This window comes from Plodia interpunctella, chromosome 15 (assembly GCF_027563975.2).
Source record: "Plodia interpunctella isolate USDA-ARS_2022_Savannah chromosome 15, ilPloInte3.2, whole genome shotgun sequence".
Lineage (NCBI taxonomy): Eukaryota > Metazoa > Arthropoda > Insecta > Lepidoptera > Pyralidae > Plodia > Plodia interpunctella.
This window is the reverse complement of record NC_071308.1, coordinates 6430165-6443048: the sequence shown is the minus strand read 5'-3', so window position 1 is coordinate 6443048 and position 12884 is coordinate 6430165. Positions and strand designations below refer to the sequence as shown.

The 12884-nt window shown below is 33.7% G+C and overlaps 1 protein-coding gene across 32 annotated transcripts in view; it reads left to right on the top strand.

The window, feature by feature from the left end:
* gish (gilgamesh) overlaps positions 1-12525 on the top strand; it is a 43060-nt gene extending 30535 nt beyond the window's left edge. For 18 of the 32 annotated variants that reach the window (XM_053755362.1, XM_053755363.1, XM_053755355.2 and 15 more), the window contains 6 exons: positions 132-212; positions 1032-1097; positions 3070-3195; positions 3667-3720; positions 5452-5576; positions 6495-12525. In XM_053755362.1, coding sequence (XP_053611337.1) covers positions 132-212; positions 1032-1097; positions 3070-3195; positions 3667-3720; positions 5452-5576; positions 6495-6570 — 528 coding nt within the window. In that variant the 3' untranslated portion in view covers positions 6571-12525. The remainder of the gene's footprint in view (positions 1-131; positions 213-1031; positions 1098-3069; positions 3196-3666; positions 3721-5451; positions 5577-6494) is intronic. The other 14 variants (XM_053755386.2, XM_053755380.2, XM_053755388.2 and 11 more) reach the window with 9 other exon arrangements.
* Positions 12526-12884: the final 359 nt, after the last annotated feature.

The following is a 12884-nucleotide window of genomic DNA, read 5'->3' as shown; positions in this document are numbered from 1 at the left end:
TATATTGCTGTAAAATTTTGAAAATAGATGAAAAGGTAACTTGTTTACATACTAAGACTTGTAATGAAAAACGAACTATATTTTGTGGCTAAAATTTGAAACTAATGGTTTTTGTCGATTACTATTTTCAGTCTACCCCTGTGGGCTCTATTCAGACCGGACACGAGATAGTAGTTTCGCCCAACCGCGACAGACATCAACCATTTCATAAGGTAAATATTGATTATCTACCCTCTTTTAAATATATTATTTTTATACTACAATATTTGGTTATAAATCGTTTTACTTTCGAGCTGATATATATTTTTTCTTTTATTCCTTATTTTAATGTGGAAATTCATTTTTTATTGTTATTTATTTGAACTGTATATGTTACATCGCCTATTTTTCTCTTATTGGCACTTTTATATAGAAGTTTATTGTTCATCCATGGCATAGTGTGGTAAGTAAATGTTGACATAGTTTTGATATTTTATCGCAGCTAATTATCGCGTATACGATATATAATTATGCGGTACATCAACATAAAATACGTACCATACATATTTTATGTTGATGATTTCATTATAGTACCTAATATATTTTACACTGTCACTGCATTCAAGTATTGAGTACCAGTAACACCTGAAATTTTTGTAATGTAATTGTAATTTTCGCTACACACATATGCCTTGGATATAACTTTTGCACCACGAAAGAAGCCCCGAGACAATCAGATATCAATCAAGTTGTTGATGTCAGCGACTGTAGCGCTGTGTCTGCTGCGCCCCAATCGCGCTAATCGCAATTGAACCTCGATCCTTCCACTACTTTTTAAGACCATTTCGATATAGCGAAAATAGTTTGACGTCGTCAAACAACAACTTATAATCGAAGCTGTAAAAAATGCCGGAACGATCGAAGTTCAATTACGGTCCAGCTCTAATTATTAGTGCGATTGGAGGGCTGGACTTCTTTCGTGGCCTTGAATAATATATTTACGCTATGCACTGACCACAGTCAGATACTCACACATTTTTTTGTCGACGCAGGATGATTTGTGTGATTATATGATTGGTTTGGTTGAGGACGATGAAGCGGCGCTCCTTACTGGAGAGGTTTGGTTTTATTATACCCTACTTTTGATAGTACGCTGTCCCACGCCTGAAGTACCCCTTGTCATTACCTGCTCAATAAATTGATAGCTTAGTCAATTAGTTCATTGTTTGTGACATTCCACAAGATGTGGTATTTTATGGAGGGCAGTCACTTCCGACGTATTGAGCGCATTAATAATAAAAATGGGTGCATAAAACGTCTTTAACGATTTTCTTCCATGAGGTACATTTTCTAGTGGAACGGCACATTTGAATAATACTCATATCTTGCTTCATTGACATTATATTTTTTTACATATCATATGTATAATCAATGTGCTGTCGAATATGTTGGGTGAATGGTTTATTGATTCATAAAATCATTTTGTCAAAAATTGTAATCACTTCATTCTATTTCAGTTCTTAACGACGATATTATGATGTTACTTCATCATATCTTCTACAAGAACTGCTTTCAAAGATCAATCTATTAAATTACATTTGATTTATTGAGCATTAGTTATTTTAGTTTATGGATCTCCCCGTTTGTGCTGCCATCTACATTATTGACATTACATCTCTTCGCGCGTCCTTGCGTAGGTTAGCCACATCGATCTAATTCAAGCATATCATGCTTCTCATAGCTTGACGCTTCTAGGGATTTCAGCTAGCTTCTTGATTTTGTGTGATTTTAAGAATTTTTTTGCCAATAAGGAAAACTTGTTGATATTTAGACTATTTTTTGCCACAGATTTGCGAAGACAAATTATATTGTTCAGACATTCTCAATTCTCATGTACTTAGCAATCTCTTGTGGAAAATCATGCTAACATTATTTATCTTACATTTTCATCATGCAACCTTTATGGCATAATCAATTCTTTGGATTAGTAAATGCATTGTGGCACCGTGAGAGATCCCCACTCCTAGATTCCTTTTACCCTTTTTAAGATAGGGTATTTCATTATGCAACCCGTGAGTCATGTTTTACGATTTGTCAGTTGTCCGTCTCTTAATGTACAGGTTATGGTGTAAATTTTGTGAGAACTAACGGCTTGTTTCATCATCCTCACAAAGTCCAAATTAAATAAATTGACTTTTCAAAGAGAGTGATTGTGCGATTTTAAGTAGTATTGTTATGTTTATGTCACAGACATCTGTAAATTATAATTATAGAAATGACATATTATAGTATCAGGAGTCATTGTAGTTTTGAAGATTGCACACACATACAAATATATGTCTTCGAAAGGCAAAATAATAGATGAATTTTCGAAACGATGCTGTGCTTCGAAACATAAACAGACAACAATGACCCTTCTAACTAAAAAAAAAAACAAATTTAAGTGGTTGCTATTGACTATTTTATCATAGTATCTATTGAGTGCAGTTGTAAATTCTAATGCACTTCAAGAAGAAAACTGAAAAACATTTAACTCGTTATTATCTGCAACAGTTTTCTTTTTTGCAATACATTACTCTCAAAAAAATCAATAAATTTTCTATGGACTTATATATGGTGCGCTGTTTTTTTCTAGTTAAATAAGAATAATTGAATGAAACAAGTCCATATTGTGCACTTGACCGGTCGGTGCATATGCACCGGTTGGTGGTTCAGAGGTAGAGTAGACTACTTAGTAATTAACATTTTATATTACAATTTTGATCTTTATCTAGTTTGTATCATACCAACAACTTTTTAGGTATTGACTATTCACAAGAATAGTCAATACCTAAAAAGTTGTTGGATATACACAAGTATATCCTTTGTTTTTTAAACAGCATTTTGAAAAATATTTTAATGGTACCATACTTTTGATAGCTAATATGGTACACATTTTCTTGTCGACTGTTTATTTTTAATATTTAAAGTATTTCTTTACGAATATAAATAGTTTATAGACCCAAAAATTTAATAGATTTCAATAAAATGCCCCATAAGGTATTTTTAATAACACTAGATAACCCTGAAATGGGTCCTGCCACATTACAGGGGGCTGTGAAAGACACTGGCACTGGAGGCACTACTAACACGGGTAGCAACTGGCCCCACAGTGGGAAAGCCACGCCCCTCACTACTGGACACCTCACCCCCGCTGACAGACACGGCTCCGTGCAGGTACGGAAAATCACCTTTGTTTAGTGATCGTTGTAGTTGAAAATTCTGAAAAATATACACTTCTGCGTTGGTTTTAATTTTACAAAGTTTTTTTACAAACCATATTTGGATATTTTTCGTTATGTTACCTGTAAATTCGTTTTTATTTATATAAATTCTTATTTCTCAATTTTAGTCAATTGATTTAGTAAAATCGTTTTAAACTGAGTGACTGTGAGAATTCCTTAGATAGTTGTAAATAACATTTAAATTTATTAGTTGTTGAATGAATCAGTTTTCCTATTGCATTTTCGTCTATATTGGAATGCCTATTTACATTGTGATCACAATATTGTTATTACAACACTATCCTAATTCGACACTATTAGACACAAATTTGCATGACCTAGTCGTCATAGATTTTATTTATTATTATTTACGCGTTTGGTACATTTTAAATTGTGAATGTATATTGGTGTTTTTGATTTTTAGCTGTTGAAGAATAAACATTTTCGGTATGTGAAATTTCCGGGCAGTTTGACAACGGTCAGTGAACATTGCGCGTCGTTGTGTGTATGCATGACGCTTTAGAACGCCGTAACCGATGCTTAAGAGCACTGCCAATATTCATTCATGAGTTGTGCTACGGCTATCTATACGTTGTAACTCCACTTCAAGATAATGTTTCAGTTATACTGATATAAGTCGGCTTTTACTTATCTGTATGATATAGCAATAAATATAATATTATTTATCAAAAGGTAGGATTTGCTATTCAATCTATTGCATAATTATCAAACGTTCAAAATAATTTGTTACTCATAAGCGCAATAAACACCCGCCGACTTTTTGTCGGCAAGAGTTTGATTTCATAATTATACATCAAAACTTCCGACAACTTTAGGGTTTTTGTATGCAACATTCAAAATGGCTGACTGATCATCGGAATAGAGAATTTTTTTTAAGTAATTAATTTATATCTTATATGAAACTGTTTATTATAAATTACACATTTGTACACAGTATCTTGATAGTGGAGAAAGAAAATAGCTAGACATTTTTTAATAATATGATATATTTGAAAACTAATTTTCAGTTAAATTGCGATTAAACAAATTTGCTTCTTTTAACACAAATAGTACCCTTACTATCCTACTTTATATAAGTACGACTAGTGTGAAAACCTTTCTGATTTTAATTCTTCTTAGGGTGAATTCACACCAATCGAGCGAATGGTCCTTCTATAGCCAGGCATTGGTTCTTTTGGTATAAACGCACTTTTAGAATCATTCACTAGCATTTTGCACGCCCTTTTTACTGTTAAATGTTGCACTTAGTTAGTTGATTTGTAGCGTGTCTGAAATAACTAGCACAATATTTATGTAATAGTAACACTAGTTTATGAATGTGTGTTAATTTTTATTTTATCAGTAACTTTATTACACATTTTTGTTAGAGAACGGCGCCGTTGATATTTCTTTACTATTAAATTTGGTGTGATATGAATTATTGAGTAAAAACAAAACTTTACTGAGTTATGCTCATAGTAGTTTCTCATTCGAAATTAAAGCAAAAGTGCACCATGTCAAACTTATGGAATTATCTATATATTCAAGCGCTGATTATTGCTACCATACGGAATTTTCGCATGACACAAAGGGGAGTACTATAATAAAGCCCAGTACGTAATGATCAATATACGCTCGTGTCTGTCATTCATTTACTTTTTCACGTAATCACCTGTGTTGAAAAAGTTATTCTGCTCCCTTCCGCTAACAGAGATAAGTTTTAATAAATTATTATAAATGCGAAACTTTGATGTGTTATTAAGAAATCCTCAAAGAAGCGAATTCCTATTGTGTGAAGAAGTTTAGATATATTCTGGGAATCTAGCAGTCGCCGAATAGAGTATTTTGAATACTGTTTCTCGTTTGTTTCTAATGTGTTTGCAGTTTAGATACCCTGATAGGTAAATAAAATATAATGTGTTACATTTATTGTCCCTGGAGACATTAAGTAATGCTAGAATGGAGGGGCCATAGCTAGGCTGCTCCCTCCGCTAAAGCAAAAACGAAACGCATGCGTCATCAGGCCTGCACGGGAAATAAAACTAGATGGACTCGGATACCTAGCTAGATTTAAGTCCGTGTCAGTGAATGAGTAGCCGCTGTCATGCCGCGTTCTTCTTCTTCTTATCTAAAATAATGTCAATGACCCTGGTATTTTTTTTCTTTTTGTGGATCTTATGCCTGGAGATGATAAAAGTTGGTATTGCAGGTGGTGAGCTCGACCAATGGCGAGCTGGGCGCGGACGACCCCACGGCGGGGCAGAGCAACACGCCCATCACGCAGCAACAGCACGAGGTCGATGTGGTCGACGACACCAAGTCAGTGTTCCAACTGTATGGACACCCTTTTTATTTTTTTTATTTTATTTTTTTTTCTCGCTTGGGTTGCTGGGATTTAGAACGCTTTAGTATTTTGCCCTAAGTCGTTTTTAGAAAAGTTGAGGTTATTCATTACCAGAATTGTGCTAGGGGAACATATGGATAATACAGCCAATCGTATGTCAATTTGTACCCTGCATTCACAAATGTCACCGATTAAAATTATTATTTTCAATTAGTTTTCTTGATAATCATGAGCACTTACTTTGACAATGCTTTTGCTCACATTTAATGCTTATATTAGAAGATATTTAGTGCTATGTTATTAAACTTTTAGCTTAAATTGTTGTAGGATTTAATTTTTTTGTCATTTATGATATTAATATTGCAAATGTCATCATAACGTTAACATCAGTTCGTTCTATTACTCTATTTCCATAGCTAATTAATTCACTTCTTGACTGTTCTTTTAGTTTTAGTTTATCTTTTTTAGTGTATATATTTATTTTCTTTTTGAAAACCCCTTTTCTTATAATTTCTGTCTTAGCGCGCTATACACAAAAGTGATAGCCAAAATTTGGGTTTGCATACAGCGCAAAATCATTATTTAAATGTTTTTATTACATTAATATTTTTTTCTTGACATTATTTATTGACATTTTAATGTGATTTTGATTAGCATACGGATGGATGTCTGTAAATCTGTATGTGTTCTTACAAACCTAATTCGCAATTTATCGGGTAGAATCTTTTAACTTAACTTCTCAACGGTTTACTGCACGGGTATACCTGTCGCGCGTTGAATGCAAGAATATCTTTGATTGTAATAGAAGCTTGCTTCAAAAAAAAACTTATCAATAAATTTATTGACAAATGATTTATAATAGTTTCGGTCCTCATTTGCCCCGACAGACTCTGTAAATCTTCATGCAGGCAATCTGTATATTCCAGATGTTGCTGTTTCTTCAAACGCAAAAAGAAGAAGTGCGCCGCCCGCGCGGGCAAGTGACGCGACCGCGCCTGACCGCCGCCGCCGCCCCGCCCCCCCCACCCTCCGCCCTCCGCCCCGCTCACCGCCCCGCTCACCGCCCCGCCGCCGCCCGCTGGCCTCAACGCAAGTTTATATAACTATCCGATAATTAATGAATTTAACACACGCATATGCTTAGACCGCCTTATTAATAAGAATGTTATTCTCTGATTAGGCGTCGAATTATTTGATCTTTGTTTTGCCCTTTCTGTTTTCAGTATTTGACATTGAAAGAACGAGACGAAGAATAACTGTTTCAAGCCTAATTATAGAATTTCATTTTAGTAATAAGAGAAAAGTTTCAAAAAAAAAGTTGGCACAAGAAACCTACCCTGTGGTAAACAAAATTGTTTTACAGTTATTTTACGAAGCCGAGAATAAGGTTTACCTCGATAATGTCGAGGTAAACCTTTTTATTGACTTCGTATATAGGTACTATTAACTAAAATATACTATCTGGAATTATGCGATGTAAAGTTAACTTCATAGTCTGCAAAACCAGTTACATTATTATATGAAAAATATAGACGCAAAATCGTTTACAAATCGAATGCCATTGGCTCGCTATTCGAATTTAAAGGCACGCATCCAACTGGTGACATGGCGCATTAATATTTGCTCTTTCCTTAATTCAGTTCGATGTGTTGTTTGACTGCAATCGATCGAAGATAACATTAATATTGCGCGTTTATGTTGGCTAGTGGATACTAGGTTTGAATTAGAAAGTTACCAATGTAACGACATACTAGACTTAAAATCCACCAAAATAGACAACAACGATATATTATGTCATCTCGTTCAATTCGATAATGATATAACACATCAACTCGACTAAATTGTAATAGAGTAAAAAAGCGAAAAATTGTCATTTACATATTTTTTTCCCAATCAAATGCTGATCGTGTTTTGTGTCATCCATTGTTACAATTTTCTATTATAAGTTGTGTGTGCTGTCTGTCTGTAATTATTTTAATCATCGCATTAAATTCCTATTAGAAAATAGTTTTCTGCCTTCACTATTGTGAAATTTTCATTGGAATTTACGTAAACGTAATAGAGTCGATTTGTCATAAAACTTAATGAGGTATTGACGTCAGCGGCGAATTTAGTCCTTATAGTATTGCGGCTGTTTTGAGTAGCTCTGAAATAACGATGCCGTATTGCCCATTTTACTTTAAACTTTTATATCGATTATTTTTATTGGCTCAGTCGCAAAAATGTCTTGGAAATGTTTCCACATCGTAAAATGTCTCATACGCAAAATGTCGCGATTGAGACTTTAGGTTTAAAAAGAGATAATAAAAATTGATTTAAGAAAATGGTATTATATTATTGAATAGAATTAACTAATCATGATAATCATAATTTTGGTACTTTTGCGGTAGAGTTATTTTACTACTAGGAAACATTTTAGGATATTTTGCGATGCCGCCTTTTTGTTTCGTGAATTCTATTCGCCTGTCATGTATATCACTATAAACAATTGAACCGTTTAGTTAGACATACATTAGTATAGTATAGTATAGTGATATACATGACACACGAGAATTATATATATATATATAAATGCTGGAATTTAACACACATACGTAACGCACTCTAAGACTAGTTAAGCCTCGCCTTTGTCTAGAAATAGAAACATTATACATATAACACATTGCGAAATGTATCCGACGAATTCGTCAGTATTCAATATGTCTGGTATGCGATCTCGGTTGTAATTATTTTATCAAACGTGATGTGTTCACACTAAAATTTAGGTCGGGCCGTCGCACTCTTCGCAAACAAATTTTGTTTGATGCCCAATGCTAATTCAATAAACTTATGTGCTGCTATGTGTACCAAAACATGCTAGTAAAAGGGGTGTGTGTATTTCTATTTTAATTTTTGCTTTATCTGTTGTAATTGCTATTTTTATTGACAAGGAAATAGTAATTGACAACAGAGGACATATATATATTCAGTTATACCTATTTGGGAAATAAACAAAATCTGTTCTATAATCGCCAGTTGGCAAATTAGTAATTGCAGTTGACAATTATCCGCAATAAAAAACCTAGGCGTTAACTTAAAATAATGAGAAAAACTATGTTCTCAAATGGTGGGGTGGATTTTCATTTGTGTTCCCGTCCGTAGCAAATTACTTTCATTCATCGACTTCACGGGTCCTTTCCTCATTCTAGAGCCTCATCTGACGGTGTCATTCCAACTAGCGCTCGGACAAATCGATCGATTTGTGTTATTGTGTAATACAGATTGTCCAATATGGTTTATTTACAAACAACAACTAAAAAAATCGTAATCGAGTTTCAAATGAATATTTATAGTTCACTTTTTACTTGAACTCGTTTTACTGAAATCATTGTTACTCATAATTCTTATTTACATGAGTGAGATCGAAACACATTTTCCCTTAGTCGATCAACTGGAATCGTCTGTGACAGTCTGTATTGACCTTAATCCATGCTAGACTCTTCACTCAAGCCTATAAATCTACATTATATTTAAGCGTAGGTATATAGATTTGGGACGCGGAGCCGACAAATATCATACAACCGTAGTTTTAAAAATATTTAGTAGCTGTGTAACGCTTGCTCCCATTTATTGGTGAAGTGTTATTTTTGTACGTCCTTGATTCAGTTATCTGTGAATGAGTGGTATAATTTTGTTATATAAGGAATGATTTACCATAACACGAAACTTTGTGACTTTATAATAAGTTGTGTGATGATGAACTGTACTTTAGTGGCGTGTGGGATGTCCGTGATAGGTATAATTAAAGCTATATAAACAAAAATTAAGATATAGTTTAAAATCATAATCGTCATCTCAAAATATCACTCTGTTTTTGGTAGAAATTTGGCTGTCCTTTTTCTTCTCTATGCGTACTTTGAATTGTATATATCCATAACTTCGTTTACTTTATGTCAATTATGCCTAAATAAGCATTACTTTATTTCCTCAAAGGGCCGAATTTCATTGCTTTTATGGTAATATATTTGAAGGTAGCTTTATAAAACTACAGTGTGCCTTTATCGGGTACTCCGCACGCCAATTGTATGCATATTCTAGGTTTTAACTTTATGTAGTCATTCTGTACTAAGTTCAATTTGTGAATGATAATTATTATTCGTTCCTACAGTGACGCCACTTTCCTATCTTTATTTATGCATATATTATCATAGTTTTAATAAAATGATATGAGGTAACAACTGGCAATTTCACGCAATAAGAAATTGTAGATGTAAAGTTGCATTATTTCAAATTATGTACATTTTTTATGGCGAGCATCAGTATGGAAGCGAATGGGTCGTTAAACGCATTAATAAATATAAATTATGTAGCGTGCAATAATTTGTGTGAAGATTCATTATCGATGTTCCCGTCGAGTCCCTGACGTATGAACTGACTTCTATTCTACAAGACTGAATGAAACATTTCACCTTGTGTACAAATATGGTTCTGGGCTCATGTCAATTTAATATAATTGCTATTCTTTCTCTATGGTCGAATGTTTCGACGATGTTAATATGTTTCGGATGGTTAGCGACCGGTAAGATCAGTCATTCCAAAGTTACGTCAGTTTAGTACGCAAAGAACTTTTTAGTCATTGGTTGTAGTGGTCCCAGAGCCTGCCCACTGCTGGGCAGGATTGAGATCGAAGTCGGGTGTGAATAGACTGAGTAAAGGGTTGTGACGCAGAATGTCAATATCGCAAAATGTCATAAATTAATCACTAAGGGTGGGTTGCATCAGTCAACTTTGACATTAATTTAACCTGCGCGGAACAGCGCAAAGTTCGCCTTTTTACCTAAACAAGGGCGCGCAGGTTAAAGTTAACGTCAAAGTTGACTGATGCAACCTACTCTTCGTGGATAATAATAATTTCGCGTGACGCTAACGTTAATTTTTCTTCTATTTATTTAAAATCAATTCGGTTAACGTGGTGATTTTGCTAGTGACATTGTGCGTTGAAACCATACCATCGGAACGCGCTTGCCATAGTCTGCGGCTAGTACCGTTCCCTAGAGGTTGCTACATGGATGGTGTATAAATTGTACAGCTTAGAAAAAAACACATTTGTATATTTTTGCTTGGACTGGCGGCAAGAATTCGACAAGCGTGATTTGCGTAGAAGTAAGATTTTTTAGATGTCACTATAATCAGCGTAATGCTATTTCGGTTGGTCGGGATGAGCGTTGGGATTCTTATTATTCCGACGAGCAAATATTTTGCTTACTCTTTGAGTGTCAAGGCAACTAGATTTTGCCACAATTTTGTTTTCCGTGTTGCCTGGGTTATTGTAATACGCCGTTGATTGAGAATTGGTTGAATGGCGTCTATAGTTGCCCTTGCCGCTCAAAGGGTCAAACTTATATTGTGCTGATCGTATTGACATTGTATAAGGTATTTCGGTTTAGTCACAGATCATGTAGTCATCACAAAATTGTATCCCAACATTAGAAGTTACTCATTTTGGCTAGTATGAAGTGTTTTATAACATAAAACATCTTGTTGTGTCGTTTTCATATTTTTAGAGAAAAAAATTACTTAGTTAATGCGAGTATAATGTCGATTTTTAAAAGACTCCTGAATAATTTTTTGATAAATTATTGTGGACAAATTTACGTGTTCTCCTCGTTAAAATGGATCGTTAATAGTTATTGTACAATCATTGCAGTATAATCGAATGTAATAAAATAAACAATGTAAGTCTTATAATACACGATTAATACCATAGTTGTACCTAATTGTTACTTTCTATTTGCTAGATAGAATAATCAAATTAGATTGGATATTGAGAAATCGAAGTCAAATTGTGTGATCTGTGAGTGGAGTGCTACAGACAATGAGTCGCGCGAGCGTTTTTGAGAAAACTCAAATTTGCATGAATTCGGATCGCTTTTATTGCATATGCACGAGAGGTGATTTTGCAAACTTGTTACTTCTGACGATGTGATTTCGCATTGCAGATTTGAGTTTGAACATGTAATTAAAAGTATTTTTGTTGTTTAAAAGAGCAAAGTTTGTACGTATCCTGAGGTAAACTAGCAATTCTAAACTGTATTCGAAAAAATAAATACTACCTAGTATTTTAACCTTAAAATGAAGCTAAGATCAACTGTAGTAATAACATGCTCGTTTACCTACTAAACTATGAATACGGAACCCTAAAAAAGAATAACAGAGACGAGATTAATGTTTGCTTCCACTTCAGATGTGTGCAGACTTTGCCTCCTATAATGCGTTTGTTTATGTATACTTACTTTAAAAATATGGTACACGATCTTTACACGTCTTTTTATTTAAATATACGTTTAAAAAATCATTATATTCGCATATTAGAAATATATAAAATTCCTGTTTTATGAATTTGTAACGTGCCAAGATTATCTGATTTTTGAAGTTGAATTTTCAACTAAAAGGCATCAAGATTGTTTACCTTTTATTAAAGTATAACTAAACAAATGTGATATAGATGATCTCTAATAACACTGTAAAGCACTCTTGTGTTCCATACTTCGCCTGGAATGGTTATATTTATTGGAAAGCTTGGAGGTAGATGTATGAGACCGCCGCGGCTCAGCCTGTTCTCTTCTAGTTAATTTATAAATTATAATTTTAAAAGTTCGCTTACTAAGTAAGTCATGTTCAGTCGCGGGCTTGGATACACGAGGAAGATTTTGAAGTATAGTTATTAACTTTATGTATTATATACAATACATGATGCTTTTCAAACAGGAATGAATTCTTATTGTAAGTATAAAAATAAATATTAATATTCATAGAAAAAAAACTCTCAGTGTTTATTTTTTCTGTAAGATTTATGGTAAATTTTTGCATACGCAATTTGACTTATATTCAGTTAAGGTCACAACCTTTCAGAATGGAAAATATTTGTTAACTCATAATTAAATAAAGCTTATTATAAGATATCGGTTTTTTTCTTTTCAACTATATTTCTGTTGCAGATGCCTCTGAAATTAAAACACACAAATCAATCTCTTATTTGTAGTGTATAGCATGCTCCTCTATTTATTTATATTTGCATACCTATATTCGGTAAAACATGTAGGTTTGATTCATTTTAAAATCAATTTGTTTTTTGGCAAATAAATATTTTCTTTCTCAAATGCATGCCATTACACTCAACTATTATGATTATATAGAAAACTACATATACGTAAAAATTATCCATATAATCGATTTTCTCTCGGAAGCGAAGCGTCTATCCCAGTACTCCCACTGAGTTGTCCCATAGTGGGAGAAAACAGACGATTTCCTCCCAGTAG